Source organism: Eschrichtius robustus, chromosome 4 (genome assembly GCF_028021215.1).
Source record: "Eschrichtius robustus isolate mEscRob2 chromosome 4, mEscRob2.pri, whole genome shotgun sequence".
Taxonomy (NCBI): Eukaryota; Metazoa; Chordata; class Mammalia; order Artiodactyla; family Eschrichtiidae; genus Eschrichtius; species Eschrichtius robustus.
The window spans coordinates 147,781,088-147,807,193 of NC_090827.1; the positions used below are offsets into that span (position 1 = coordinate 147,781,088).

The 26,106-nt window shown below is 40.6% G+C and overlaps 2 protein-coding genes across 3 annotated transcripts in view; one reads left to right on the forward strand and one right to left on the reverse strand.

Annotated features, from left to right (window-relative positions):
- Nucleotides 1–681: 681 nt before the first annotated feature.
- On the reverse strand, nt 682–6,937 carry NDUFC1 (NADH:ubiquinone oxidoreductase subunit C1). The gene is made up of 4 exons (XM_068543463.1): nt 6,844–6,937; nt 6,203–6,306; nt 4,610–4,689; nt 682–3,630 (listed from the first exon to the last, which is right to left on the reverse strand). Exons 1-3 carry the CDS (start codon nt 6,908–6,910, stop codon nt 4,630–4,632), a joined length of 231 nt encoding a protein of 76 aa, XP_068399564.1. The 5' UTR covers nt 6,911–6,937; the 3' UTR covers nt 682–3,630; nt 4,610–4,629.
- A 5,118-nt stretch (nt 6,938–12,055) lies between these two features.
- Nucleotides 12,056–26,106, forward strand: part of NAA15 (N-alpha-acetyltransferase 15, NatA auxiliary subunit) — a 75,074-nt gene continuing 61,023 nt past the window's right edge. For both annotated transcript variants that reach the window (XM_068543464.1, XM_068543465.1), the window contains exon 1: nt 12,056–12,321. In XM_068543464.1, the coding sequence (XP_068399565.1) occupies nt 12,268–12,321 (54 nt within the window). In that variant the 5' untranslated portion in view covers nt 12,056–12,267. The remainder of the gene's footprint in view (nt 12,322–26,106) is intronic.

Genomic DNA, 26,106 nt, shown 5'->3' on the forward strand with positions numbered 1-26,106 from the left:
GCAATATTAAGCATACTTACTCAAGGCTTAAGTTCCATATAATTAAAGACAATTTTCAAAGACTGAGTGATTTCCTAGGCTCCACAGAAAGCTAGAAACAGCTTTGTTTTTTTTTAATACTAAATCCCTAAGCTATAACCTGTACTTTCAACAGATCAATGCAGATGTAAAGTGAAACAATTTAGAAGAGTATCTAGGAAGACAAATTGGAAAGCAGTTTGAGAAAGTCCTGATAAGCACGCTTTTTTTTTTTAAACTTCTTTATTGGAGTATAATTGCTTTACAATGGTGTGTTAGTTTCTGTTGTATAACAAAGTGAATCAGCTATATGTATACATATATCCCCATATCTCCTCCCTCTTGCATCTCCCTCCCACCCTCCCTATCCCACCCCTCTAGGTGGTCACAAAGCACCGAGCTGATCTCCCTGTGCTATGTGGCTGCTTCCCACTAGCTAGCTATTTTACATTTGGTAAGCACGCTTTTGATGGCCTAAAATATTTCGATAAAATGAAGGAGAAAGGGTAATCAATATGGTAAATTCTTAAACTATTCTTGGAGGTTCCTCGGTACTCTTCCCATCTATTCACTTTCTCTTCTGTAGTAAAATAAACATGACATTCCCTACCCCTTCCATATTATTTTCCTAAGGCTACCGTAACAAATTACTACAGACTTGGATGGCTTAAAACAACAAACTTTATTCTCTCACAGTTCTGGAGGTTAGAAGTCTGAAGTCAAGGTGGGAAACATGTAGGCGAGAACCCTTCCAGCTTCTGATGTTTACCGGTAATCCTTGCTTTCCACATGGATCACTCCAGTCCTTGCCTCCATCATTCCTGTCTTCTCCCTGTGTGTCTGTGTCTTTTCTCCTTAGAAACATACCAGTCACATTGGGCTAAGGGCCCACTCTACTCCAGTATACTCATTTTAACTAATTATATCTGCAAATACCCTATTTCCAAATAAGGTTACATTCTGAGATAATGGGGGCTGGGACTTCAACATATCTTTTTGGGGACCAAAATTTAACCCATAACAACTTCTTATACTTAAAACTGAGCTCCTAGAGCTTGTTTTTTTTTTTTTTCCTATGGCAACTTAAGAAAATAATTTAATGACTATCTCAGATACTAAATCTGAAAAAAAAGGTCTGATTTTGATCTAATAAAAAACTTGACAGCATTGGACATATGATTTTGTCCGTATCTTCTTTTTAATGGGAATTCTTTTACATTATTGCTAAAGGAACCATCATTTGACCAAGTTCCTTTTAGGAACTGTGTATCAGAACGATTCTTGTTCAGTCCAGCTAAAACATCTCAGTTTAAGAGACTACTGACTGCAGCCTTCTCTTTACAATGTGGGCTGGGGAAGAGACGGTCTGTGTGCAAAGGAAATAAAGCACATATGCAGAAAGCAGAGCCAAGAGCAAAAGTCTGGATAACATTTGAATTCCAGGCCCCAATTATTCCTGGGCTCAGGTGCATGCCTGTTACGGCAGTCTGTGAGTCACTCTGCATCCTCATAACCTTTTTTTAGTTTAATATAATTTGACTTAGGTTTCAATACTTAGTTTAGAAAGCACCTTTCACCACTGCCCCTATGTGGCACAACTCCAGGAGGAGTAATCTGCATCTGTACCGTCCAATACGGCAGCCACCAGCCCCATGTGGCTATTTAATGAAAAGGAAATAAAACTAAAAAAAATGCAGTCACATTAATCACATTCCAAATGCTCAAGAGCCACATGGGAGTAGTGGCTACTACGTTGGCTGGCACAGGCAGAACATTTCCATCATTGCAGAAAGTTCTTTTGGACAGCCCTAGTCTTCATGAATGTCTCCCCCTGGAGTTACAGAGGCACGATCAAGATGAAAGTCCACACAGGGCAACTTTATTTTCAAGGCCTGACATACAGTAAATCTTGCTTGTTAAAGCTGTATTTTATTTCCAACTAAGGTTATCAGTTTCCAGAATTTCAAGTGTCTTAGAGTTTTCTGTTCCCTTTAGGGATGTGAATTTTAAGTGTCTCTTTTAGGGTAAAGTTCCTTGAATTGGGAGTTGATACCTGAGTTCTTGCTCCATTGCCATGTGACAATATTAGTTTCCTACTGCTGCTATAACAAACTTAGTGGTTTAAAACAACACAAATTTATTATCTTACATTTTTGTAGGTGAGAAATCCAACATGGGTCTCACTGGGCTAAAGTTAAGGTGTCAGCAAGGCTGTGTTCCTGTCTGGAGACAGGATAGAATTTCTTTGACTTCTCCGTCCCTTGGCTCTTGGCCCTCTTTCATCTTCAAAGCTAGCAATGGCTGGCTGAATCTGTCTCATATCACACCACTCTGACACACACTGGTGCCTCCCTCTTCCACTTCTAAGGACCCTTGTGATTACATCAGGCCCAACCAGATAATCCAGGATAATCTCTCCATCTCAATGTCAGTTGATTAGCAAATTTAATTCCATCTGCAACCTTAATTCCCCTTTGCCTAACCTAACCTAACATATATACAAATTCTGGGGAATAGGACATGGTCATCTTTAAGAGTCCATCATTCTACTTTCCAGTGATATTGGGCAAATGACTCTTTACCTCTGGTTTTTGCATTTGTAAAATTATGGAATTGGTCTATATGACCCCCTAAGGTCCTTTCCAGTTCTACCAGCTAGGACTCCAAATTGACAGAAGTTAATAGTTACTGTTTTATCTGGTCTTTCACTGAATTTGGATTAAATACTTATTCTGAGATAATGTAACTCTGAATTTATGTTCAGAAGTGACTTCCAAAGGTATTGGGCCATGAATCTCCCAGAGTAAGTGTTGGCCAGAGCCCAAAACACAAAGCCATTTATAAGGCAATGAAACTTTCTATTTAACATCAGAATGCAGATACAAATAATACACTTTTAAATGTATAGTATTAATACATTAAGTGTTTAAATTATATGTTAATGAAGTGGCATATAAATAGGTGTTAACTGATTCACAAGAAAGGGTTTTGATAAGGGATAAGTGAAGTGTTTTTTCATTTGTCTCTATTAGCTCTCACCAACTCCTTTTTTTGAATAGTTTGTTATTCATTGGATGAAAGTCATATTAGCAAAAAGAGCCAACTGTTGCCATACCGGTGTAAAAACAGTCACCCAAATGAAAATCATTCAAACTCAAGGAAATGGAGTCAGAAGAAACTCTGGTAAGAAGAAAATAGTATTTGGGTTCTTTTGTATTTTAAATAATAGACTAGGAGTAGTTCTATCAACCTGATCACTAAATAAGTGCTCTCATTAGAAATTAGAAGTTGACAGAAGGAGTAAATCCTCAGCAGTGATTTTTTTTTTTTAATCTATATCCTTAAAAAGTTTTCTTACCAATGTGTCCTTAATTACCACTGACCCTATTATCAGATGGTACTTTCCACATTAAAATACTTCTAGTAATTTATGTTAGAATTGACATTTTATACATTGTCACAATGTACATAATCTGAAGAATACAGAAGTATTTTTAAATTTAATTATGTGAAACACAAATGCTGACTTGACGTTCACATGTAACTCTTTCTCTCACATTTACAGCTCAACAGATTGGTGAATCCAGAGGAACTGCTATAAACACTATATACCTATAATGGAAAAAAAAGAAAACTGTAGCATTAACAAGCAGAAGTAATAAAAAAAATTAGACCATTCTGAACAATGCACCTTAGAGCACCAGGGGAAGTCTAAAAAAACAAATCCACAAAGAATATCAACTCCTCATTTTATCTAAGTTTTAGCAAAAAAAAATTTTTTTTAAATTCTGAACTACAGGAGTAGCAAAAGCATCTGGTTTTGATTTAAAAACCTATTTCATTTTAATCTCTTGATTGACTGAAGTAGTGAAATGGGCAAGGTGATAATAATAGAACAAAATGTACATTTGTGATTACTATTTTATTCTCCAGCACATATAAGTTATCTACTTTAATCAACCTAACCCAAGAAAGCTGAGATTTATAAGGATGATTTTTCATTTTACAAAAGGATTAATATAGGATTTCTTTAAAAAGATTTTCAGAAATATGGCACAAATATACATATAAAATAAACTCACTCTCTTTTAAATCACAGACCATGCAGTGTATTCTATCTTATTCACAGCTAGGTTTTATCAGGAATTGTCCAACTGGGTGTTAGTTGTAATGACAATCATAATAAAATCGTCAAGCAGTAAAAAATTTAACAATTGAATGCCCTGTTCTCATGGAATTTTACACTCAAGTGTGGTATATGACAAACAGGTATTAAGAAATACATACACAAACAACGATAACTTGTCCTAAGTGCTGTGAAGGCACTGTGTACAGCACTATTAGATTTAAGAAAATACAATTTTGGTTTCATTCTTAAGCACAACTTCCTTTGAACACAAAGTGTAATGATTAAAAATGATTATGCTAAGAGATCCTTGAGCCAAGGTATTAAAAATTCATAAATTTGTCACAGACAGGAATATAGGTGCTAAAAAGTATAAACCTAATGAAAAAAGTCAAAACACATTATTTAAAAAGAGGTCAAATTAACTTGCATAGTCTATTCAATCGTAGAAAATCACATACTTACTGTATCGGTATTTCAAAAGTTTATTCCAACCGATTTCTTCTTTTATACTCTAAAACATCTTCATTATGTTGTTTGATGAGCTAGAAGTAGGTAACAGTTAAAATGAGAAATGTAATCTTCCTGGCAACTTAAAGAGGAGAAGGAGGAGATCAACTAATGATATTTATATTTTGCAAGAGAAATAAGGATAGATTAAAAGAATTACAACTATTCTAGTTAGAAATAAAAGGCTAAGGGATACAAAAGTCCAAAAGCTATGAATGATATGTACTTGTTCACCACAATCTGACAGACTAAATTTGAGAAGGCAACCCTTAAAAGTTTAAATCCAACTTCTGCAAATAAATTACTTCACTCAGTGGGTAATTAATGGAATGTAGAGCCTTACCACAGAGGGGCTAAAGCAACAGGACAGAGCAGAACCTGGTTATTAGATGGGGTTGGTGGATGTGTACTATACTTCTAACCTCAGAAGTATGGTACTGTGAGCGAATGACCAACCCACATCCCCCAACTATATATGTATTAATTAGATGTCATGGAGGACAGCCACTTTCTCAGAACCACTGTCTGACAGAATATGCAACTAGAACAATGGCTGATATAGGGTGACATGTGTTGCAAAGATCCAGTAACAATCAGAGCTCTCAGCAACAAGTTTCTTTTTAGGAAAACTTTAAGAATGTATAAAGTTACATTATAACAAACGTTATTTTGAAAGGATTAGTTACTAAGTTGTAAGTAACTTTCAACGTCTCTTCCTCCTTTCCATGTCAAAGAGCTGAACCACTTTAATGAAAAAAATCTCAAATAAGAGATCTGAGAGTTGGAGGTGGGCGGCAGTGGAGGAAATTCCAAAACAAAAAATTTAAATACTAATGTAGCACAGATACTTTAAAAAAATTTATCTATGGAGAGGCAGTATTTCACAGTGGTCTACAGTGTAGCTCTTAAGTCAGGGAGAACTGGCTTTGGCAAATTAATTTCTCCAAGTGTTTCCTACATCCGTAAAAGGTCAACAATAATAGTACTACCACATAGTGTTGTTGAAAAAATTAAACAAGTTTTTACAGGTAAAGCATTTGGCATACTGTAAACAAAGACAAAAAAAAAAAAAGAAAGAAAGAAAAAGGCTGCTACACATAGGTACAATTTCCAACAATGTATTTACACAAACATTGTTAAAATCTTATATCTTGTAAGTCCAATGGGATTTAATTTGTATAGCTTGTTCACTTACGATCTCTCCCTATGGCATCTGAAAAAAGTGCCTTCATAAAACCCCAACGTGCCTCCATCTTCATTAAGAAATAAACTAAAGGATAATTAATATGCAGTAAAACTGCCATTTCACGACAAAACCAGGCGAAGGAACAATGACAGAAATTTCAGCCTCATTATATACTTTCTCGATGCCTCTGAAACCTTAATATTTTTCAGTCCTTGGGATTTCCCTCCTGGAGAAATAGATTATTAGCAGTTACATAAATAACCTATGGTATGGGAGATTTGCTGCGCAACATTCAACCTCACACCGATACTTGTCCTCTCCAGCGTGCTGGAGTACCACGATTTAAGGGAGTATATACTTACACACATCCACAAGAAAACGGAGGTGCCCAAGGTCAGTCCAACCTTCAGCCAGTCAGGTCTGCCATGTGGCGGTTCCCGAATGTAGAACTTTGACCGCGCTGAAGCTGAAAGGGGACAGAAAGGGTCTCTAAATCTATAACTTACCCCCCTGTAGGAATAAACCTGACATTTACATGCGTATTGTCGCTTTTAGTTCCCCCTTCTACTTCCTCATTTAAACAGCCACAGAAAGGTTCAGAGAGGCCTAGTAACTCGCCCTGGGCCACCAGCAGGGCCAGACCGGTGGCGCCTTCAAAGCCTCGTACACGGGCTTTGGCGGCCCCTCCGAAGTGTCGGGGGTGGGCGGATAGAAGCGCCCCCGGGAGGGTCTCCCTCTCCCGCGTCTGCAGGAGGAGGGACTCAAAGTCCATTCGCCGAGACCCCGAGGGGTCGGATGGCACTGGGAGAGGAGGGTGGGCGGCGGCTGACGGAGAGCCGAGAGTCGCGGGCGGAGGCAGGCGTGGGCTCCGGGAGGCGGGCCGGCGAAGGTCACTGCAGGAAAAGCCCGGGGCGCAGCCGCCTCCTGCCCCCGCGGGGCTGGGTTCTCCCTGGGAGCCGCAGGCTGGAAGGTCGGGGTGGCCTGCTCGAGGAGGGACACTTACAGCCGCTCGGGAGCCTGGCCGGGGCCAGCAGCTTGGAGAAAGGGCGTAACAAGGCGGACGGCGCCATCTTGCCAGGCTGGGCTCCGCCTCCTCCAGCCCCGCCGCTCCCGGGGGTCGGCGTCCGGCCGAGCGCCCCCTGGCGGGCGGAGGCGCGGAACTGCGGGCTCTGCGGCGGCGCCGCGTGCGGGCGCTCACCCCAAGAATTGGAGTTACCGCCTGGTACTCTAGCTCTTCTGGTCTCAGCCCTCAATCTGCACAGTGGGATTACGAAGGAGATGATTACAAGGGGGAAAATAAAAGGTAGTTTAGCCGCGTCTCTGTCCTCGGAGAGTTTATTTTAGACTCCCACCCCAGGGACACTTACAGAGAGAGTTACCAAAATCTTCCTGCGTAAGCCGGGAAACTGCAAGTGAAGGGTGTTGAATAGTAGCATTTTGATCGAATTCGGTGTTTCAGGCACTGTGCCTTAATGCATCATTTGATTTACATGCACTATCTCATTTCACCTTCACAACGGCCGCAGGACACGCCGTGATTATTATTCTCAATTTATGGATGAAGCTCAAAAGACAAGCTCTTCCTCCAAGGTGACGTATTATATATACCTCATATTTGAAACGACCTCTTACAGTTCCCAAAGTCTGTTTATACGCACTAGCATAGTAAAGCCTCACAACCCTGTGAGGAAAAGAGAATCCTAGTATTTCAGAAGTGCCCCGACCAGTTCAAGACCACACAGCTGGGGAAGTTGGGACTCGGACTTAGCCCACCCAACAGGTTTAGACAGTCCCCTGAGGCCATAAGCTGCGGGGCACGCTCAAAGTGCCAAGTTCAAAGCGCCATTCTTGCTCACCTCTTTTTAGCTATATGATTTTTAGGCAAATTACTTAACCTCTCCATGCCTCAGTTTGATATCTGGAACAGAACACCTACGCTATAGGGTCGTTGGGAAGCTTAGAGGGTGTCTGGTAGTTGTAAACAACTTGCTTTTGCCTATCTCTTTGATACCTCTTGTACTGACCAATAGGTTTTATCTTTCACATTTGAACCAGATTTTTTGTGCATTTAATTCTCGATTCAAACTGATGTCTAAAGGCCATGTAAAAATATGTATGTTTTTACATATTTTAATTAGGTTTAATCTTTTAAGCCTAATGTCATTTGGGTTCATTTTAAGAGCAAAATAAATGTTAGCAAATCTCTTTTTCTTTCTATACTTTCCTTAGCAATGTTATTGAAAAAAAAATTTTAACCAAAAAAGTAAAATAATGGTTCTATGTTTTCTGGCTCATTTTTACGTGCAACTGATGGCTACATAGATTGCTAAACTGTGAGTCACTTTATAGTTTGTAACGTAGTTTGAGCCTCCTGGACTCATGCTCAAGTAAACAAACAACCCAACTAACATGCTGAGTCAGATGTTGGTTCTCAATTTCTTGGCATCTTGTTCACTCAGCAACCTGTCAGTAGTATATCCTTTCTACCCCATCCCTTGGAAGCTTGTCCTGACACAGCTTTTGCTAGAATCCAACAAGTTGGAACAGAAGCCACATTTAGTCAGAGCATACGAAACCATTAGGCAAATTACCAAATTTCACTACTGCTATTGGAAAAGGCTGTTTTGTTCTTTTGCCCCCTGTATCCTTTTACCAGTGTATATTTTGGGAAAGTGATGAAGTATAAGCACATTTCTCTCAGCATGTTAGAGCTGATGGAACCCTACACTTGGAGTAGGCAGCTGTGGGTGAAACTCCATCTTGAAAAGAATCCTGATGAAGCAATTTCAGCCAGGAGCTAATAGCTGTGATATTTTGGTAGAAGTTGCTATGTGACATTCATTTAAGCATCCCCAGAAACTGAATGCTAACACCTTATGACCCAGGCAAAGGGTTCCCCCTTTCTAGTTAGCAGCTAGAAAATCAAATTTTTATTTATTTATTTATTTAATTTTTTTACAAATTTTTATTTTATTTTTACATATACATGTATCTATTCTTTTTCAAATTCTTTTCCCATTTAGGTTGTTACAGAATATTTAGATGAGTTCCCTGTGCTATACAGTAGGTCCTTGTTGGTTATCTATTTTAAATACAGCAGTGTGTACATGTCAATCCCAAATTTCCAGTCTATCCCTCCCCCCCACCCTTCCTCCCTGGTAACCGTAGTTGAGTTTGTTCTCTAAATCTGTGAGTCTGTTTCTGTTTTGTAAATAAGTTCATTTGTATCATTTTAAAAACATATTCCACACATAAGCCATATCATATGATATTTGTCTTTCTCTGTCTGACTTATTTCACTTAGTATGATAATCTCCACGTCCATCCATGTTGCTGGAAAATCAAATTTTTAGTCCCAGATTTTTCCACTGGGAAACATCTTACTCAACTCACATCTCCCGGGGAAGAGTTAAAGCCAGAGTTGAAAACAGTATAAAAGGTAGAAGTGCTTCCTACATGTTTACTGATTTATGAAGCATGAGAATACTATACATCAAATTCAGAATCTGGAGAGGGACAGCTGTATCTGTAAGTTTTTATTTAAAAAAAAAAGAAGCAATCACAAAACGTTAACATTTTGTAAATCTGGGTGGCAAATACATAGATTTCTTTTATGTTTGTTTCTAGAAAATGTAAAGATGTAAAGATGTAAAAGTGTCAATAGAGAACCTCTTACATATATGAAGATGGAGGAATTTCACTCTATGTATCCCTTTTGTAGAATTAAAGTTTGCAAAGTTATTTCTTTATTTATGGTGAATTTATCACAAAAGTGATATGCAGACACATGGTGTAAGATGAATGAAATAACTACCACCACCACCATCATCATCATCACACCCAGCCTTGGATATGTTAACTCCCTGCATAGCTGTCATTCAAAGCGTAAGCCGTTAAATGGGATCGCTATTTGTCAAATAGTGGTGATCTATCAGAGTAGGCATTTTACTGAGTTCAGGCTATCAAATCACTGACTGTGTGGTCTAACTATCTGTAGGTGCATTTTAACTGGGATGTATGGAACTCACATAAATGTTGAATCAGACTAGTATTCACTGAGTCTTAAAGATTGTCATTTATTTGTCATTAGCCAAAAGGAATATATTTGCCAAACTATATTGCTATCTCATCTATTCAGTTACTCAGCTTCTGGTAAAAACTGCAGTTTGTTTCAAAGACCAGAAATTTTCTTCCCCCAAGGTGAAAGTAGAATACTATTTACAGGAGAAATTTAGAAAAACATAGCAAATAATATTGCCAGAAGGACTTTTGGATATGAAGCTAGAGATTTGGAAACCCAAGTTAGTAGCTAAGCTAAAATTATCACCTTAAGTTAGACAATTTTTCTACTTTTTAATAGTTCAGATAGTTGAAAGACCTGTTGGGGGCGGTGAAGTTTGAAGGTTACCACTAAATAACAGCCGTTTTTATGAATTCTAAATTTGTTCTTAGTTTTATATATATTTTTAAAGCTAGAGTTTAAAAACTGGCCATATTTCAAAACTCAAAAATGGTTTCTTGTACATACAATTTTCTTAATGAAACTTTTAAAGAGACATCACAGAATTTGAAGAAATTCCAGGATCTGACTTCTAAAATCTTACTTATGCCCCAGGCAAAAGGAGAGGGCATGCAAGATAGCAGCTAGAAAACCCAAGTATTAGTCGCAGATTTTTCCACTGGGAAACGTCTTACTCAACTCACACCTTCCATGGAGGATTGAAGAGCAAGCCGAAAACAGTAAAACATCTGTGTAACTATGATTAAAAAATCAAAGCTACTGCATATATTGTATAATGATTCACGATGCAAAGAATGCTACTACTGATGGAATTCAGGATCTGGAGAGAGATAATCAAAAACAATCAAGGGGGGCTTCCCTGGTGGCGCAGTGGCTGAGAATCTGCCTGCTAATGCAGGGGACACGGGTTCGAGCCCTGGTCTGGGAAGATCCCACATGCCGCAGAGCAACTGGGCCCGTGAGCCACAATTACTGAGCCTGCGCGTCTGGAGCCTGTGCTCCGCAACAAGGGAGGCCGCAATAAGTGAGAGGCCCGCGCACCGCGATGAAGAGTGGCCCCCGCTTGCTGCAACTAGAGAAAGCCCTCGCACAGAAACGAAGACCCAACACAGCCAAAAATAAATAAATAAATAAATAATAATAATAATAAAAAAAACAATCAAGGATAAAAATGGCTCATATGATGTAAAAATTTGTAGTCATCAACAGAATGCCACTTTTAAAATAGTTTTACTGTCGAGTTTTAGTGAAATGGCTTGAAGAGACTCTATTCGGTATCAGTCTGACCTTGCTTACTGCAGTTCTCTAGTATCCTTGCCAGATACTCTTCGGCTTCCTAAGATTTAAGGATTTCTAGTGACGAGGAGTCACAGTACTAAGCACCAGCTTGAAGCCAGTTCCAGGGGAGTCAGTGACCTTGAATTCTTCACAACCCAAGGTGATTCATACAGTCCCCAACACTGCATTGCATGAACTCAGCGATGAAATAAAAACAGACACTTTAACCTTCAGATGTTTCTTTGGCAGTGCAAACATGGTACTTCGGATCTGGCTGACTACCTTTCCAGGGTCCTCTTAAAGTAATAAAAGTAAATCACTGATGCCCCAGCCAGGCCCATTTAATTGGTTAACTCTTTCACGCTTTTCAGACTCTAGTAAGCCCCATCCTCTCTGGATCTATTTACAAGTCCCCACTGGGGTGAAACATTCATTTCCCCTCCGCCCCTGCTGCTTAATTAGGCACTTGGTCCACGATCAAACACAGCGCTTTTTTGGACACCGGGATTTTAGCACTTTAGGCTCAAACTATGATTATACAGACTGGAAGAGTCTACCCAATGAATGAAAAGCCAATCTAGCAAGAAGTAGTGGAATCGCTCCTTTTGATGCGGAGGGGGTCGGAACCGCAGTTGGCCACTCTCCCCTCGCTTCCCCGGCGCCTCGGAGACAAGAAACCGAAAGGATGGGCGGGGCCTGCCGCGACCCTCGCGGCCTGCGCGGACCTGGGCGGGCCTCCAGGTTTCCCAGCAAGCTCCAGGACAGAGGAGGTGGGGAAAGGAGGTCATCGCGCCTGCGTGTTAGGAGGTGTGACCCGGGTGGGAAAGCTCTCCACGTCCGCCATTTTGGCTGCCTCTGTCGGTCTGTTCAGTTACCACGTGAACCGCCGACGGAGACCCGTGGGGGGGGGGGGGGAGGCGGCGGCAGTGTTAAGTGAGAAGGGAAAAAAGACTACGAGGGGAAGGGGTTGTCTGGGTTGGGCGACGCGGTGACACCCGAGGCCCGGTGGCGGCGGTGGATCGGGGCAATCAAGGCTGAAGCAGCCAGGGAACGACGGCGGCGGCGGCGGTCGGACAAACAGACTGACCGAGCCGGGCGGTGGCGGGAGCAGCGGGAGGAGCCGGAACGATGCCGGCCGTGAGCCTCCCGCCCAAGGAGAACGCGCTCTTCAAGCGAATCTTGGTAAGTGGAAGGCTCCGGACCAGCAGTGAGGAGGATTTAGCCGGTACACGGGCCTGTCACCCCTAACCTCGGTCCAGGGGCACCGGGCCACCGCCGCCCGGGACCCCGCCTTCGTGCTCCTAGTCAGGCCGAATGCACTGCCTCGTCCCCTCCTCGGGGTTCCCACTTGGGCCCGCGCGCCAGGGGCCACGGGCTTCCTCCTCCCGTCCCCACGCTCCGGAGGCCGTGGTTCCGGAGTAGGCCCCGTTCTCCTGGCTTCGAAGCGGCCGGTTTTCATTCGCCCTGAGCGAAGGGGGCAGAGGCCTGGCCTTCAGCGGGGAAGCGGGCGACACGGGCAGGAGCGGCGGCCCGGGTGGTTTGGGAACCCTGCCGGCAGGCCGGGGTGGCACCCTTGGAAGGAACAGGTGGTGCGGATGCGGCACAGCTCATTCATTGCCCAAGCGCGGCTCTCCCTCCATCGTCCGTCCCTCCCTCTTCCTTTCCTCTTGGGAGTCACCTGTCCCCGCCCGGCTCTGGGTCACTGAATGACCTGGGAGGAGGGAAGGAAGAAAGGAGTTCAGAAGAGGAGAGGAAGGCTTCTAAACGACAGCCTCGATGGAGTCAGTAGGAATGCTGGGATCTGCAGCTTCTCGGCCTCCTTCCCTCCTTTCAGGAGTAGGGGAGAGACATTTATTTCTTAGCTTCCGAGCGGGAAACATCACCCTCCTTGGGAGGTGGGGCCCATTGCGAGGGGGCGGTCCAGTAGGAAGTGGAAAGTTAAGAGCTTTCAGCGGAGAAGTTCTGGACACAGATTTTCTTGTAGACCGAAGTGTATTAACACTGATGCAAGAAATGAGCAGCAGAGAAAAAAGAATATAAGGACTTATGAAATGGATCTTTTTGACGCTAGCTCAGGCTCGATAATTCCCTGCATTTCACATGTTTGCCGTTTGCATTTTTTTTTTTTAAATAACCGTAAATGCGATGATGTTTGGATGGACTGTTTACACTGTAACATCTGCCTTGTAGCTTTGGTGCTATAATTAATACTTTGTAGCACGTTTTTTGTTTGGCATCTAGTGTGTGGGTTGCCGCTTTCATGCAGACACTTCTTTATGAAAGGATTAACTGCATTTGCCAGACTTAAGACTTCAAGTTTGGAGTGTGTGTACGAAAGTGTTAGTTCTTTCCTCTTGTAATTTAAATGTATTTCATTTGTTTGAAAAGTATAACAGCGCTGAGGATCCGGGTTTTCTAGAGAAAGGAAAGTAACCCATGTTGAACTAACTTTGGTTTTACAGAAATATCCATATGCCTACAGATTTAGTCAGTTCGTGTGGAAACATGTAGGAAAGTCGCATCCAATACGGTGTTAACTCTTAGTTACCTTGAAGTCCTTATTGCCATTTTTTTTGGTTTCAAGACTAATTGGCGTGTAGGTAGGACTATAGCACCTTTTTACCACAGCAATTTATTCACTTTTACAACTTTTAAAGGAGTTGTTGTTCTCTCCATTATGATAGCCATTAGCCACATGTGGCTCTTGTACACTTGAAATATGGCTAGTGTGATTGAGGAATTGAATTCTTAATTTTAATTAATTTAACTTCACATAGCCACATGTGGTAAATGGTTACCATTTTGGACAGTGCACTTGTAGAATCCTCCTTTAGTCTCAAAATGTCCCAAGATTAAGGAACACCCTGAGATTAAGGCTAACAGCTAGTGTAAGGGTCAGGAATGCAATTTTTTTTCGGTTGCGTTGGGTCTTCGTTGCTCCGCGCGGGCTTTCTCTAGTTGCGGCGAGCCGGGGCTGCTCTTCGTTGCGGTGCGCGGGCTTTTCATTGCGGTGGCTTCTCTTGTTGCGGAGCACGGGCTCTAGGCGTGCGGGCTTAAGTAGTTGTGGCACGAGGGCTCAGTAGTTGTGGCTCACGGGCTGTAGAGCGCAGGCTCAGTAGTTGTGGTGCATGGACTTAGTTGCTCCGCGGCATGTGGGATCTTCCCGGACCAGGGCTCGAACCTGTGTCCCCTGCATTGGCAGACGGGTTCTTAACCACTGCACCACCAGGGAAGTCCTGAAACTTTTTTTTTCAGGGCACTTACACCACACCTGCCTAGTTCTTTGTTAGGTAAAAGGAGTTGTAGTAATTGTTAGGTGGCTACACATATTGTAGGTACCTACAAATATTGTAGGTAAATTATTTCATGTTATTTATTGCTTTTGGAAAAAGTGCTGTTTCTACAGTTAATGATACTTAGGTTGGACTTAGTTGCAGATGAAATTAAAATTAGGAATTGTTAACAAGTAGATTTCCATATGTGCATAGGAAGGTCCGCTGACTTTAGTTTCTATGTGACAATAATAGTTTTGCAACCGAGTGAGGACAGTGACCTTGAAATTGGTCTTAATATACTTTTACCCGCACTGCCTGTGTTTAGAATATAACAAAGAAAAAATAAAAAATGGAAACAAAGTTTTACCTGCTCTGAAGTCCCCTTTCTTCTGTATACAGTAGGTAATCAGATGTTTGAACTAGAATAAATTTGTTTAAAAGTGAATTAGAGGGACGTCGCTGGCGGTCCAGTGGTTGAGACTTCGCCTTCCAGTGCAGGGGGTGTGGGTTCGATCCCTGGTCAGGGGTGCTAGGATCCCACAGGCCTCGCGGCCAGGAAGCCAAGGCATAAAGCAGAGGCAGTGTTGTAGCACATTCAATAAAGACTTAAAAAAAAAAAAAGGTCCACGTCAAAAAAAATCTTAATAAAAAAAGAAGTGAATTAGAAAACGAAATGCAATTTTGCTATAATGTAAATACACTACATTCTTATGAAACTCACAAAATACTTCTTTTAAAAGTCTGTAAAGAATCTTATGAGAAGAAAAATCTGATAATGTGGCAAATTCACTGATTTGTTTGTTTTCTTTTAGATTTCTATCCTAAATCCTTTCTGGAATGGATATAGTATGAATGAACACAGAAGTATATGTTTTTATGTAAATTGACAAAGGATATATATTTTAAAATGCTTTATTGTGTTAGAAACCTGAAATGTTCAAGACATGATTCTTTTGGGTTAAAAGTAGATTAAAATACTTGTTTGTGCAGATTATTTCTAGAATAGAGTATTCTGGTAAAAAAAAATGAACGACTACAGTTTAGTTTTCACTTGTAGTAGACAACATGATATGTGCAGAGAAGCAGACAAAAGCTAATAGGGAACTGAATTTAACGTTTGATTATGCGAGTATTTCAAAGCCTTGCAGTCTTGGCCGTTATTGGGGATTACACAAACTAAGTTATTTGATGGTATAGAGTTGCCATCCCACCTATTACTTTGAAGACTGGTTAAAAGCAGTTTCCACAGAGGCAGACATGGTGCCCTGTATGATTGGTGGACAGGAGAGCTACTGGCCAACCAGCTTTAACAGAAGGGATTTCTTTGTTTAGTGTGCATTCTAATTTCCTTTAGTATTTCTGCTTCTGATAATGCATTTCTTAGCATTGATTCAAATATATTTTCTTTGTTCAAAAAAGTGCTTTTGGACATAAAAAGCTAGGTTATAGAAGGGATCATATGCAGAGGACTGTTTGTTCAGAATTTTCTCCCCCAGATAACTGCATGGTTCATTTCTTCTCTCATTCCTTTCAGAATTCTGCTCAGATGTCCTCTAAATGTCATACTGAGGTCTTCCTTGACCAGAAGTCCTCTTCAGCCCAACTTTCTGATTTTCTTCCTTGCTTTATTTTTCTCATCACTTATCACCATCTGACATATGTATACAAGTCATTTATCACATGTCTACCATAATTAAAACGTAGGTTTTATGAGGATAGGGATTTTGTTCTGTTAATTGCTATACCCCCATTAGTTAGAATAACGTACCATAATACGTATTCAAGAAATATTTTTGCATAGAATCAGTGTTAAGACAGTGACTACAGGGCAGGAGAGCGAAACCGTAATCTTTGGATTTTGTGCTTGCATAAAGACTTTTTGGAGAAGGGAGTTAAGCTGGGCCTTGGCATTGTAGAATACATTGTTATATGAGGTAATTGTAGGGTATCAGGCAGAACCTGTATTACCCGGTGAGACCTTGGAAGTTTCATTTATGAATGAATCATGGTATCAGGTTTGTTTACATGGCCCTTTTTCCCATCACAAAAGCATAAGAGGAAATTTTTATTGTTTCTTTTTTGGTTGTGTTAGCACTGGAGGAGAAATGGTATCTGGATTAAATGAGGATGTTTGTCATGAGCCTGTTGTATCAAGTAGTAAAACTCAGCCATCTGTAGTTTCATAAAGCTCTAAAACTGATTCTGACACAGAGTCAGGGGTGAGGACCCCTGTATATGATATTACGAGACAGGAATATAAAATGTTAGAAGGGAGAACATTTGTAATTTACAGTCGCTTTGTGAGTGTTTTTTAGAAAATTTAAAACTCAAACTGAATTCTTGGAATTTGGGAAAGGTATGCTGGGAAGCTGGTGTGGCAGAGCAAGCCACTTAACTAATCAGTGACCCTAGCCAACCATCAGCATCCACATCTAAATCCAACTTTGCTCTCTATTTGTAGGCAGTAGCCCTATTGAAGAGAGAAAAACTGAAGATTCTTAGTGAAAAATGGTTTTAGAAATAATGTCAGTTGCCAGTGCTGACGGTAAGAAGAACAAGTGAAGAGATTTAAAAGAGTGATGGTTGTTAGTATATATATTAGGATGTAGAGGGGAGGCAATTTTTGCTGTGACTGTATTTTTTTTTTCTTAATTAAGTTATTTTATTTATTTATTTTTGGCTGCATTGGGTCTTCATTGCTGCGCGGGGGCTTTCTCTAGTTGCGACGAGCAGGGGCTACTCTTCATTGCGGTGCGTGGGCTTCTCTTGTTGTGGAGCACAGGCTCTAGGTGTGCAGGCTTCAGTAGTAGTGGCACACGGGCTCAGTAGTTGTGGCTTGCAGCCTCTAGAGCGCAGGCTCAGTAGTTGTGGCCCACGGGCTTAGTTGCTCCGTGGCATGTGGGATCTTCCCGGACCAGGGCTCGAACCTGTGTCCCCTGCATTGGCAGGCGGATTCTTAACCACTGCGTCACCAGGGAAGTCCTGTGACTGTATTCTTGACTTCTGGGAATTTCCCTGGAATGTCAGCTGTACATTTACATTTAAGCTGTTTTATGATGCATACTGTACAAACTTGTATTGAAGTTGTAACTTAAAAAAAAACAAGTTTAACTTGTTGCATGTGGTTTTTCCCCTTTAGGTAAGATATGAATTGTATTTTCACTACTTAATTTGGAACTAAGATAATTCCATAAAATTTTAATTTAATAAAAGCAATCTTTTGTCTATTTAAAAGTGAAATATAAATTGCAATATAGAAATAAATGATGGAGAGGTTAATGTTTTTGTTACCTGATATGCTCTATTCCACTGAGATTTTCTTTGGTAAGTATAATAGGAACACATTTTCAGTTGAGATCATTTGAAATTTCTACTAAAACCTACTGGGGAAATTATAATCTTATTTGAAGCCAGTGATAATTTTAATCTTAAAGATTGTTTTTATTATAGAGGAGATTATATGAGCATTTCTCTGTGTAATCTGTAAGAGTTGTTTTATCTGATTGTGTATAAAAGGAGAGATGAAAGTTTGCTTTTAAGAATATAGACCTAAGGGACTTCCCTGGTGGCGCAGTGGTTAAGAGTCCGCCTGCCCATGCAGGGGACACGGGTTCGATCCCTGGTCTGGGAAGATCCCACATGCCGCGGAGCGACTAAGCCCGTGAGCCACATCTACTGAGCCTGTGCTCTAGAGCCCGTGAGCCACAACTACTGAGCCCGTGTGCCACAACTACTGAAGCCCACGCTCCTAGGGCCCGTGCTCCGCAACAAGAGAAGCCACCACGATGAGAAGCCCGCGCACCGCAACGAAGAGTGGCCCCCGCTCACCACAACTAGAGAAAGCCTGAGCGCAGCCAAAAAAAAAAAAAGTATGCCCATGTGTTTAAAAAAAAAAAAAATAGACCTAGGGGGAAAAAAACCCCTCCGGGCTGGTTGTGTACTTCCACACATGGTGGTGGTTCTGATTTAAGAAAAAAAAATTTTCCCCTTATGTTAATGGCTTTCACTTAATATGGTACCCTTTTTTTCAGAGAGATCTCATTGAAGATTACAAGATCACCTTTGGTTATCGGTGCTTGGGAACTGAGTCAGAATCTTTAAGAAGAGGGAAATGAAGTAAATTGGCATTTATTGATCATCTATTTTGAGCCAGATTCTATGCCAGGCTTTTTTTCCACATTAGCTGATATAAACCTTGCATTACTCCTTTGAGGAAATTGTAATAAGTATAGGCAATACTTACGATTACATTGTCTAAAGTATATTTCTAATTGCTTTATATACAGTCAGTTGTGCTATATCAGAACATACGGGTTCCTAAAAGTCAGTGCACTATGCAAAATCAGGTAATAAAACCCACAGGGCTTGTGGGAAAAATGGAGTCGGCACAACACTTAAAAACTTCATTGATGCCAAATTAGGAACCAAGGTAAGAACCTAATAGAAATGATAGCACAGTTTTACATATGTAAAATGGCTAACCAATATGGAAATACTATAATGTAAATACTGCCTTTTACCTTGGAAAAGACCTGAAGTTTGCTTGTAGAAGTAGGTGTCAGAAGGATTGCAGCTGGTGAATTATTATGAAGTGATGGAAGGAAAATTATCTTAAATCTGAGAGAAAGTTGTGACACCTCATAACCCACAAGGTGAGCTGAGGGAGCTTAGATGTTTGAGGCGTGTGTCTGTGCTCTGCATGCCTATGCAGCTCGTTTCAGCGGGGCGCAGATTTCTGTGTTCATCTAGTATTTCTGGGGGACAAATCCCACAGAAGCAAACTTGAAATTTGAAATTTAGTTTGCTCAAAACGTCAAATTATCAATCGTGTGGGAGCAAATATGTGTTTTCAAAACTAGCATTGTAGGGAACTGGCCATACCTGAACTTACTTAGAGGTCACACAGCCTGGGTCTGGGTAGCCCTTCCCTCACTCTGTAGTGTGTCTGTTACTATTATTTTTTAAAATTTTGGTTGCACCAGGTCTTAGTTACAGCAGGTGGGCTCCTTAGTTGCAGCTCCAGGGCTCCTTAGCTGTGGCACGTGGACTCCTTAGTTGTGGCATGCACGTGGGATCTAGTTCCCTGACCAGGGATCCAACCTGGGCTCCCTGCATTGGGAGTGCGGAGTCTTATCCACTGCGCCACCAGGGAGGTCCCCTGAAGTGTGTCTATTCTTGCATCTAGTATCTGAGATAGTGTCACATTCTTTGCCAACTTAGTTGCCACTGCCATTAAGGAGACTTAAACTTCTTCCAACATTTTCTTTGTTAGAAGAAGCTTTGTACCCAGAGTATCAAAAGTTTCAGGCTATTTCATTCTAAAGATTTTTGTGGGGTGGCTAAGTAACACTTTTAAAGCAGGAAATAAAATATTATACGTTTCTTCAATTTGTGTTTTGAAACAATTTTGATGCTCAATGGGGGAAGCCTGGTGTGGAAAGAAAAATAGAAAGATGATGGGTTTTAATCCTGACTTTGCTTTACTTTATCTTTTATGTTTTTTAAGCCTTAGTTTGTAAATTTGAGTAAAGAGAGAAACAGTACTTTTCTGACCTACCTCACTGGTCAGGTAGTGAGATATGTATAAAAGTCCTTGGTAAATGGTAAAGCGTATGTATTAGTAAACATCTGTTATAGGTGTAGTCTATTAAGGACGTTAGCTTTTTCATTGAATTGATCTCATCTTGGTTTTATGTTATGCTCTGTATTCTGTTTAATATTTTTATTTTGCTTTTGTATATTTTTTGGTATTTAAGAAGGTTTATATTTTTGTTTTAATCAGTTTTATGCTTATACCTTTAAAAATTCCTGGGAATTCCCCGGACGTCCAGTGGTTAGGATTTGGCGCTTTTACTGCTGTGGGCCCGGGTTTGATCCCTGGTCAGGGAACTAAGATGCTTCAAGCCACGCAGCGCGGCCAAAAAAAATTCCTTTAGTCCTCTTTTTTTCTTACTTAGGGTGTGGAGGGGAGGGAATTTTATGCTGTGATTGTGAATTTTATGCTATTATTTTATTTGTCACCTATAAAATAAATCCATTTTCTTTTTTTTTCCCCCATTTTTAAAAATTACGGTGAAATATGCATAATATAAAATTTACCATCTTAGCCATTTTTTTTTTTTTTTTAAATTTATTTATTTTTATTTATTTATGGCTGTGTTGGGTCTTCGTTTCTGTGCGAGGGCTTTCTCTAGTTGTGGCAAGCGGGGGCCACTCTTCATCGCGGTGCGCGGGCCTCTCACCATCGCGGCCTCTCTTGTTGCGGAGCACAGGCTCCAGACGCGCAGGCTCAGTAATCGTGGCTCACGGGCTCAGTTGCACCGCGGCATGTGGGATCTTCCCAGACCAGGGCTCAAACCCATGTCCCCTGCATTAGCAGGCAGATTCTCAACCACTGCGCCACCAGGGAAGCCCCATCTTAGCCATTTTTTAAGTGTACAGTTCAGTGGCATTAATAAGCACATTCACATCATTGTGCAACCATCAACCCCGTCCATCTCCAGAACTTTTTCATCTTCCCAAACTGAAACTCTGCACCCATTAAACAACTCCCCCATCACCACTCCTCCCCCAGCCCCTGGCACCCACCATTCTGCTTTCTGTCTTTATGGGTTTGGCTTCTCTAGGAACTGCATGTGAGTGGGATCATACAGTATGTGTCTTTATGTGATGGGCTTATTTCACTCAGCACAGTATCCTCAAGGTTCATCCATGTTTTAGCAGGTGTCAGAATTTCCTTCTTTTTTAAGGCTGAATAAAGTTCTGTTGTATTTATATACCACTTTTTGTTTATCTATTCATCTGTCAATGGACACTTGGGTTACCTCCACATTTTAGCCATTGGGAATAATGCTGCTGTGAACATGGGTGTACAAATCTCTCTTCAAGACCCTGCTTTCAATGCCTTTGGGTATATACCAAGAAGCAGATTGCTGGGTCATGGTAATTCTTGAGGCATACCATACCGTTTTCCATAGTGGTTCCTAGCAATGCACAAGGGTTCCAGTTTCTCTACATTCTTGCCAACACTACTGTTTTCTGTTTTTGTTTTTGTTTCATAATAGCCATCCTAGTGACCATGAAGTAGTATCTCATCGCAATTTTGATTTTCGTTTTCCTAATGATTAGTGACGTTGAGTGTCTTTTCATGTATTTATTGGCCATCTGTATGCTGTCTTTGGAGAAATGTCTAATTAAGTCCTTGCCCATTTTTTAATTGGGTTGTTTGTTGTTGAGTTGTAAGATTTCTCTCTATTTACTGGCTATCGATGCCTTATCAGATATATGACTTGCAACTATTTTCTTCCATCTGTGTGTAGTCTTTTTTTTCCCCCAGGCCTGTTTGTTCGTTTGTTTATTTATTTATTTACTGCACCACACGGCATGCAGGATCCTGGTTCCCCAACCAGGGATCAAACCCATGCCCCGTGCATTGGGAGCACGGAGTCTTAACCACTGGACCACCAGGGAAGTCCCTGTGTGTCATCTTTTGATGCACAAAATTTTTAAATTTTCATGAAGTCTACTTTTTCTCTTTTTTCTTTTGTTTTCTGTGCCTTTGGAGTCACATCTAGGAAATCACTGCCAAATTCAATGTCATGAAGCTTTTTTTTTTTTTTTTGGCTGTGTTGGGTCTTCATTGCTGTGTGCGGGCTTTCTCTAGTTGTGGCGAGCGGGGGCTGCTCTTCGTTGCGGTGCGCGGGCTTCTCATGGCGGTGGCTTCTGTTGTTGTGGAGCACGGGCTCAAGGCGCGCGGGCTTCAGTAGTTGTGGGTTATGGTCTCTAGAGCACAGGCTCAGTAGTTGTGACTCATGGGCTTAGTTGGTCCGCAGCATGTGGGATCTTCCTGGACCAGGGATCAAACCCGTGTCCCCCGCATTGGCAGGCGGTAAATCCATTTTCTTATGTGTGAGGCAGTGAATGAGCTTATTCTACTTAATTTTTTTCTAGTCTCTTTTCCTCTGACTTTTTAAAGTTATTTTTACTTTGTGAGAGCATGCCATTTTATGTACTATTCTACCCTCATCAATACCTTTGTTTTAGATTTAATTCTACAATTAAATATAGTTAATATTAAACAACAGACCTTTTTCAGAAGTTTTCCCAGTCATCTCTTGGTTGGATGAAGCTTATTGTCTAGTATAGATTCCTCAACAGTGCTTGTGGAAATCTCTTAAGGTCTTAGATGTTAAAAGTGTTTTCCTACAGTCTTGATGTTTGAAGGACAGCTTGGCTGGGTTTAAAATCCTTGATTCACATCTTCTTACATTTCTTGAAAATAATTGACCCCCTGTTGTCTTGCTTATATGTTGCTGATGCCAACCTGATTTCCTTTTCTTTGTCGATGACTTGGTCTTTCTTTTCGAAGACTTGAATTTTTCTTATCTGTAAAATTGAATTGTTTTACTTAGGTATGTCTCTGTGTTGACTATTCTGGATAAATTTTCCCTTGTGGTTTCAGATTGTAGATTGATGTTTTCTTTTGAGTCAAGAATTATAGTTTTGAATATTAGTTCTGGTCAGTTGTTTCATTCTTCAGTGATCTTTGCTTATTGGATCTTTGCATCTCTTTTATATTACGTTTCCTTCAATTTTTTTCTCTGTTATTCATTTGCTTGAGAAGTCTTATTTTCTATCTTTTTAGATCATACATCTTGTAATTTAGTCTTCATTTCTGTGATGATTTTGTTTTTTTCTGTTTAAGTTCAGTTTGTTCCTATTTTAAAACTTGTTTGCTCTTTAAAATTTTGAATATTTGATTTGAGGTGTTCTTTTATGTCTGCATTTGTTATTTAATTATTTCTAATTTGTGATGGAGCGTTACATCTTTCCAATGTGTTATCGCTATGGTTTTTGGTGTGTTTTCATCTACCCAAATTTTTCACTTTTAAAAACTCTATGTAAGTAACTTGGTATGAATGCTGGGTTCTTTTTTCTGTTCAGGTTATTTGTGATGGGTTTTACTGCACCAGCAATATAGACAGTTTTATTTTTGGGTGAGGCTGGGTGGTTTCTTCAGTCTCTTAGTTCAAGAGTACCCTCTTTGTTGCTACAGTCAAATGCAGTTTTTAAAATAAGTCCCCTCTCCCGCATTGTTCTGTATTGGTTTAATAAGGCCTTGATCTTCAGTGCTGCCCTCTCCATCAAACCTTCAAGTGACACTTTCTCCTTCTAAGGTGTCTCTTTCTCCTCCAAAGCTATGCCTTACTAAAACTGCCACCTTTGGTCTTACAGACTTTCTGAGCCTCTACATTTTGACTCCGCAGTAGCCATTGCTCTCATCCACCATGTCTCTCAGTACTTCCTTTTGACCTCTGGCTTGGGTGAACTTGGGTAAATCCTGAATATTACCCATTCAGTCACCACGAGGACCCTGCTGTATTTTTCTTTTGGACAGTTCCCAATGGAACATGAGACTTCTGGTCTTCAGTGTTTATGCAATTACATGTAGATTAGAGTTTTTAGTTGTCTTATCTCTTTGTAATGCTCTGGGTGATTTTATTTGCTTCCTTTCTTGGCCTGTATGGTTTTTTTTTTTTTTTTAAATTAACTTATTTATTTATTTATTTATTTTGGCTGAGTTGGATCTTTCTTGCTGCACGTGGGCTTTCTCTAGTTGTGGAGAGCGGGGGCTTCTCTTCGTTGCGGTGCGTGGGCTTCTCATTGTGGTGGCTTCTCGGTGCAGAGCACAGGCTCTAGGCGCGTGGGCTCAGTAGTTGTGACGCACGGGCTTAGTTGCTCCGCGGCATGTGGGATCTTCCTGGACCAGGGCTTGAACCCGTGTCCCCTGCATTGGCAGGTGGATCCTTAACCACTGCACCACCAGGGAAGCCCCAACCTGTTGTTATGAGGATTTGTGTAATGTTTAGAAATTAGGGGGCAGCCATTATCCTGTAAATCATTTCTGGTTTTATGTGTTATGCTTGAAAATAATAGTGCTTGCTTTAATATAATTTGCAGTTCAGGTTTTATATAATTGAGTAATTGGTTATACTTTTGTTGCTGTGTCCCCATGACCACTCCATTGTTTTCTTTAAACTCTTTGGGATTATTTATCATTGAAATAATTATGAGGTTCTATTAAATAGCTGACTCTCAATCATATGTACATACCTTGAGTTTTATTTAATTTTGTCCTATCCCTAAGCAATCAGAGTTCATAGCAGAGTTCTACTCATATTAAGCAGGAATCCTAAATTTTCCTCCAATTTTCTTTTCTCAAGTGACATAATTTAATGCTGGGGGGAAAAAAAAAGTAAGGTAAGAGAAGTCTGGCACGTTTTATAATGCATTAACAGGATTTTAGTATCCAGAAAGCAGATGGTGATTGTCACATTCAATTCTGTGGCTAGTAAGACCTCATCTGTAATTTTAACTTCTGGACCCAAAACTTGGAGAGATAAAGACCAACGACTCCGTAATGCTGACACACCACAAAAATATTGGTGTAAAATTCCCACAGACCTTTCTTGTCTTTTGTTCTGGGACTATGTACTTGTTACTTTAGATTTTTGAAGTGCCTTTTGTTTTGTGAAATACTGACAGATTTTTAAAAGATTGTTTATTTAGAAAAATAAAAATTAAGCAACCCCATTTTTTAAATAAATTTATTTATTTATTTTTTGGCTGTGTTGGGTCTTTGTTGCTGCGCGCTGGCTTTCTCTAGTTGCAGCAAGCGGGAGCTACTCTTTGTTGCGGTGCGAGGACTTCTCATTGCGGTGGCTTCTCTTGTTGTGGAGCACGGGCTCTAGGCGTGCGGGCTCAGTAGTTGCGGCCCATGGGCTCTAGAGTGCAGGCTCAGTAGTTGTGGCGCACAGGCTTAGTTGCTCCGCGGCATGTGGGATCTTCCCGGACCAGGGATTGAACCCGTGTCCCCTGCCTTGGCAGGCGGATTCTTAACCACTGCGCCACCAGGGACGTCCCCAACCCCATTTAAACTGTCTAAGTTTTTTGAAATTTTACTAGTTTTATAAAATATACAAGTATAGGAACAATACTGTATCTACTTCAGAGGGTGGCACAAAAGGTCAAAGGACTTAAAACTTTCGTATAAGGAACAGCTAAAATTACAAAGATGTTTAGCTTGAATAAGAGAAAACTGAAGTCTTAAGAGCTAGAATCAGTTAACAGAAATTAGAGGGTGATAGAGTTTGGCTCAATATAGCTAAAAACATTTCAGTAGAGCAAGCTGGCGCCAACAAGAGCTGTGTGACCACTTGCACCAGATGACGTTTACTATAGAATTAAGACAAACGTATTTTTAAAAATAGTATAAAACTAGGAGGGGGAAAAATCATTCATAAGATTTGTTTTCATGGTTGTAATAGTTTGCCAGAAATTTTATGATATAAAAAGCTAACATATTGTCTGCAAATGGAAGCTCTAACTAAAAGAATTAAAGGAAAGGAAGGATAAAGGTAGTTTTTCAGCGTTCCTATGTTTTCTTTTCAAAAAACATTTAAAAATTTAAAGTATCATTACCTACAGTGAAGTGCACAGGTTTTGAGTGTACTGTTCTATTAGCTGTCTTGGGCATGCTGCTCTTTAATTTTGACAAGTCACAAACCAGTGCAGCCTGTGGCCCTTTCAAGATGTAGAGCATTTACACCATCTCAGAAGAGACACCTTGTTCCTCCTGATTGTATATTTTAATTCAGTTTCTGCTTTCAGATTTCTCTATAATCAGTCACAC

Coding starts and splice junctions, on each gene's coding strand:
- NDUFC1 (XM_068543463.1), bottom strand. CDS start 6,910: ATGGCGCCGTCCGCCTTGTTACGCCCTTTCTCCAAGCTGCTGGCCCCG. Junction 6,307..6,843: donor GGCCAGGCTCCCGAGCGGCT/GTAAGTGTCCCT, acceptor GTCCCCTTTCAG/CTTCAGCGCGGTCAAAGTTC. Junction 4,690..6,202: donor CCGTTTTCTTGTGGATGTGT/GTAAGTATATAC, acceptor ACCTACTTCTAG/CTCATCAAACAACATAATGA.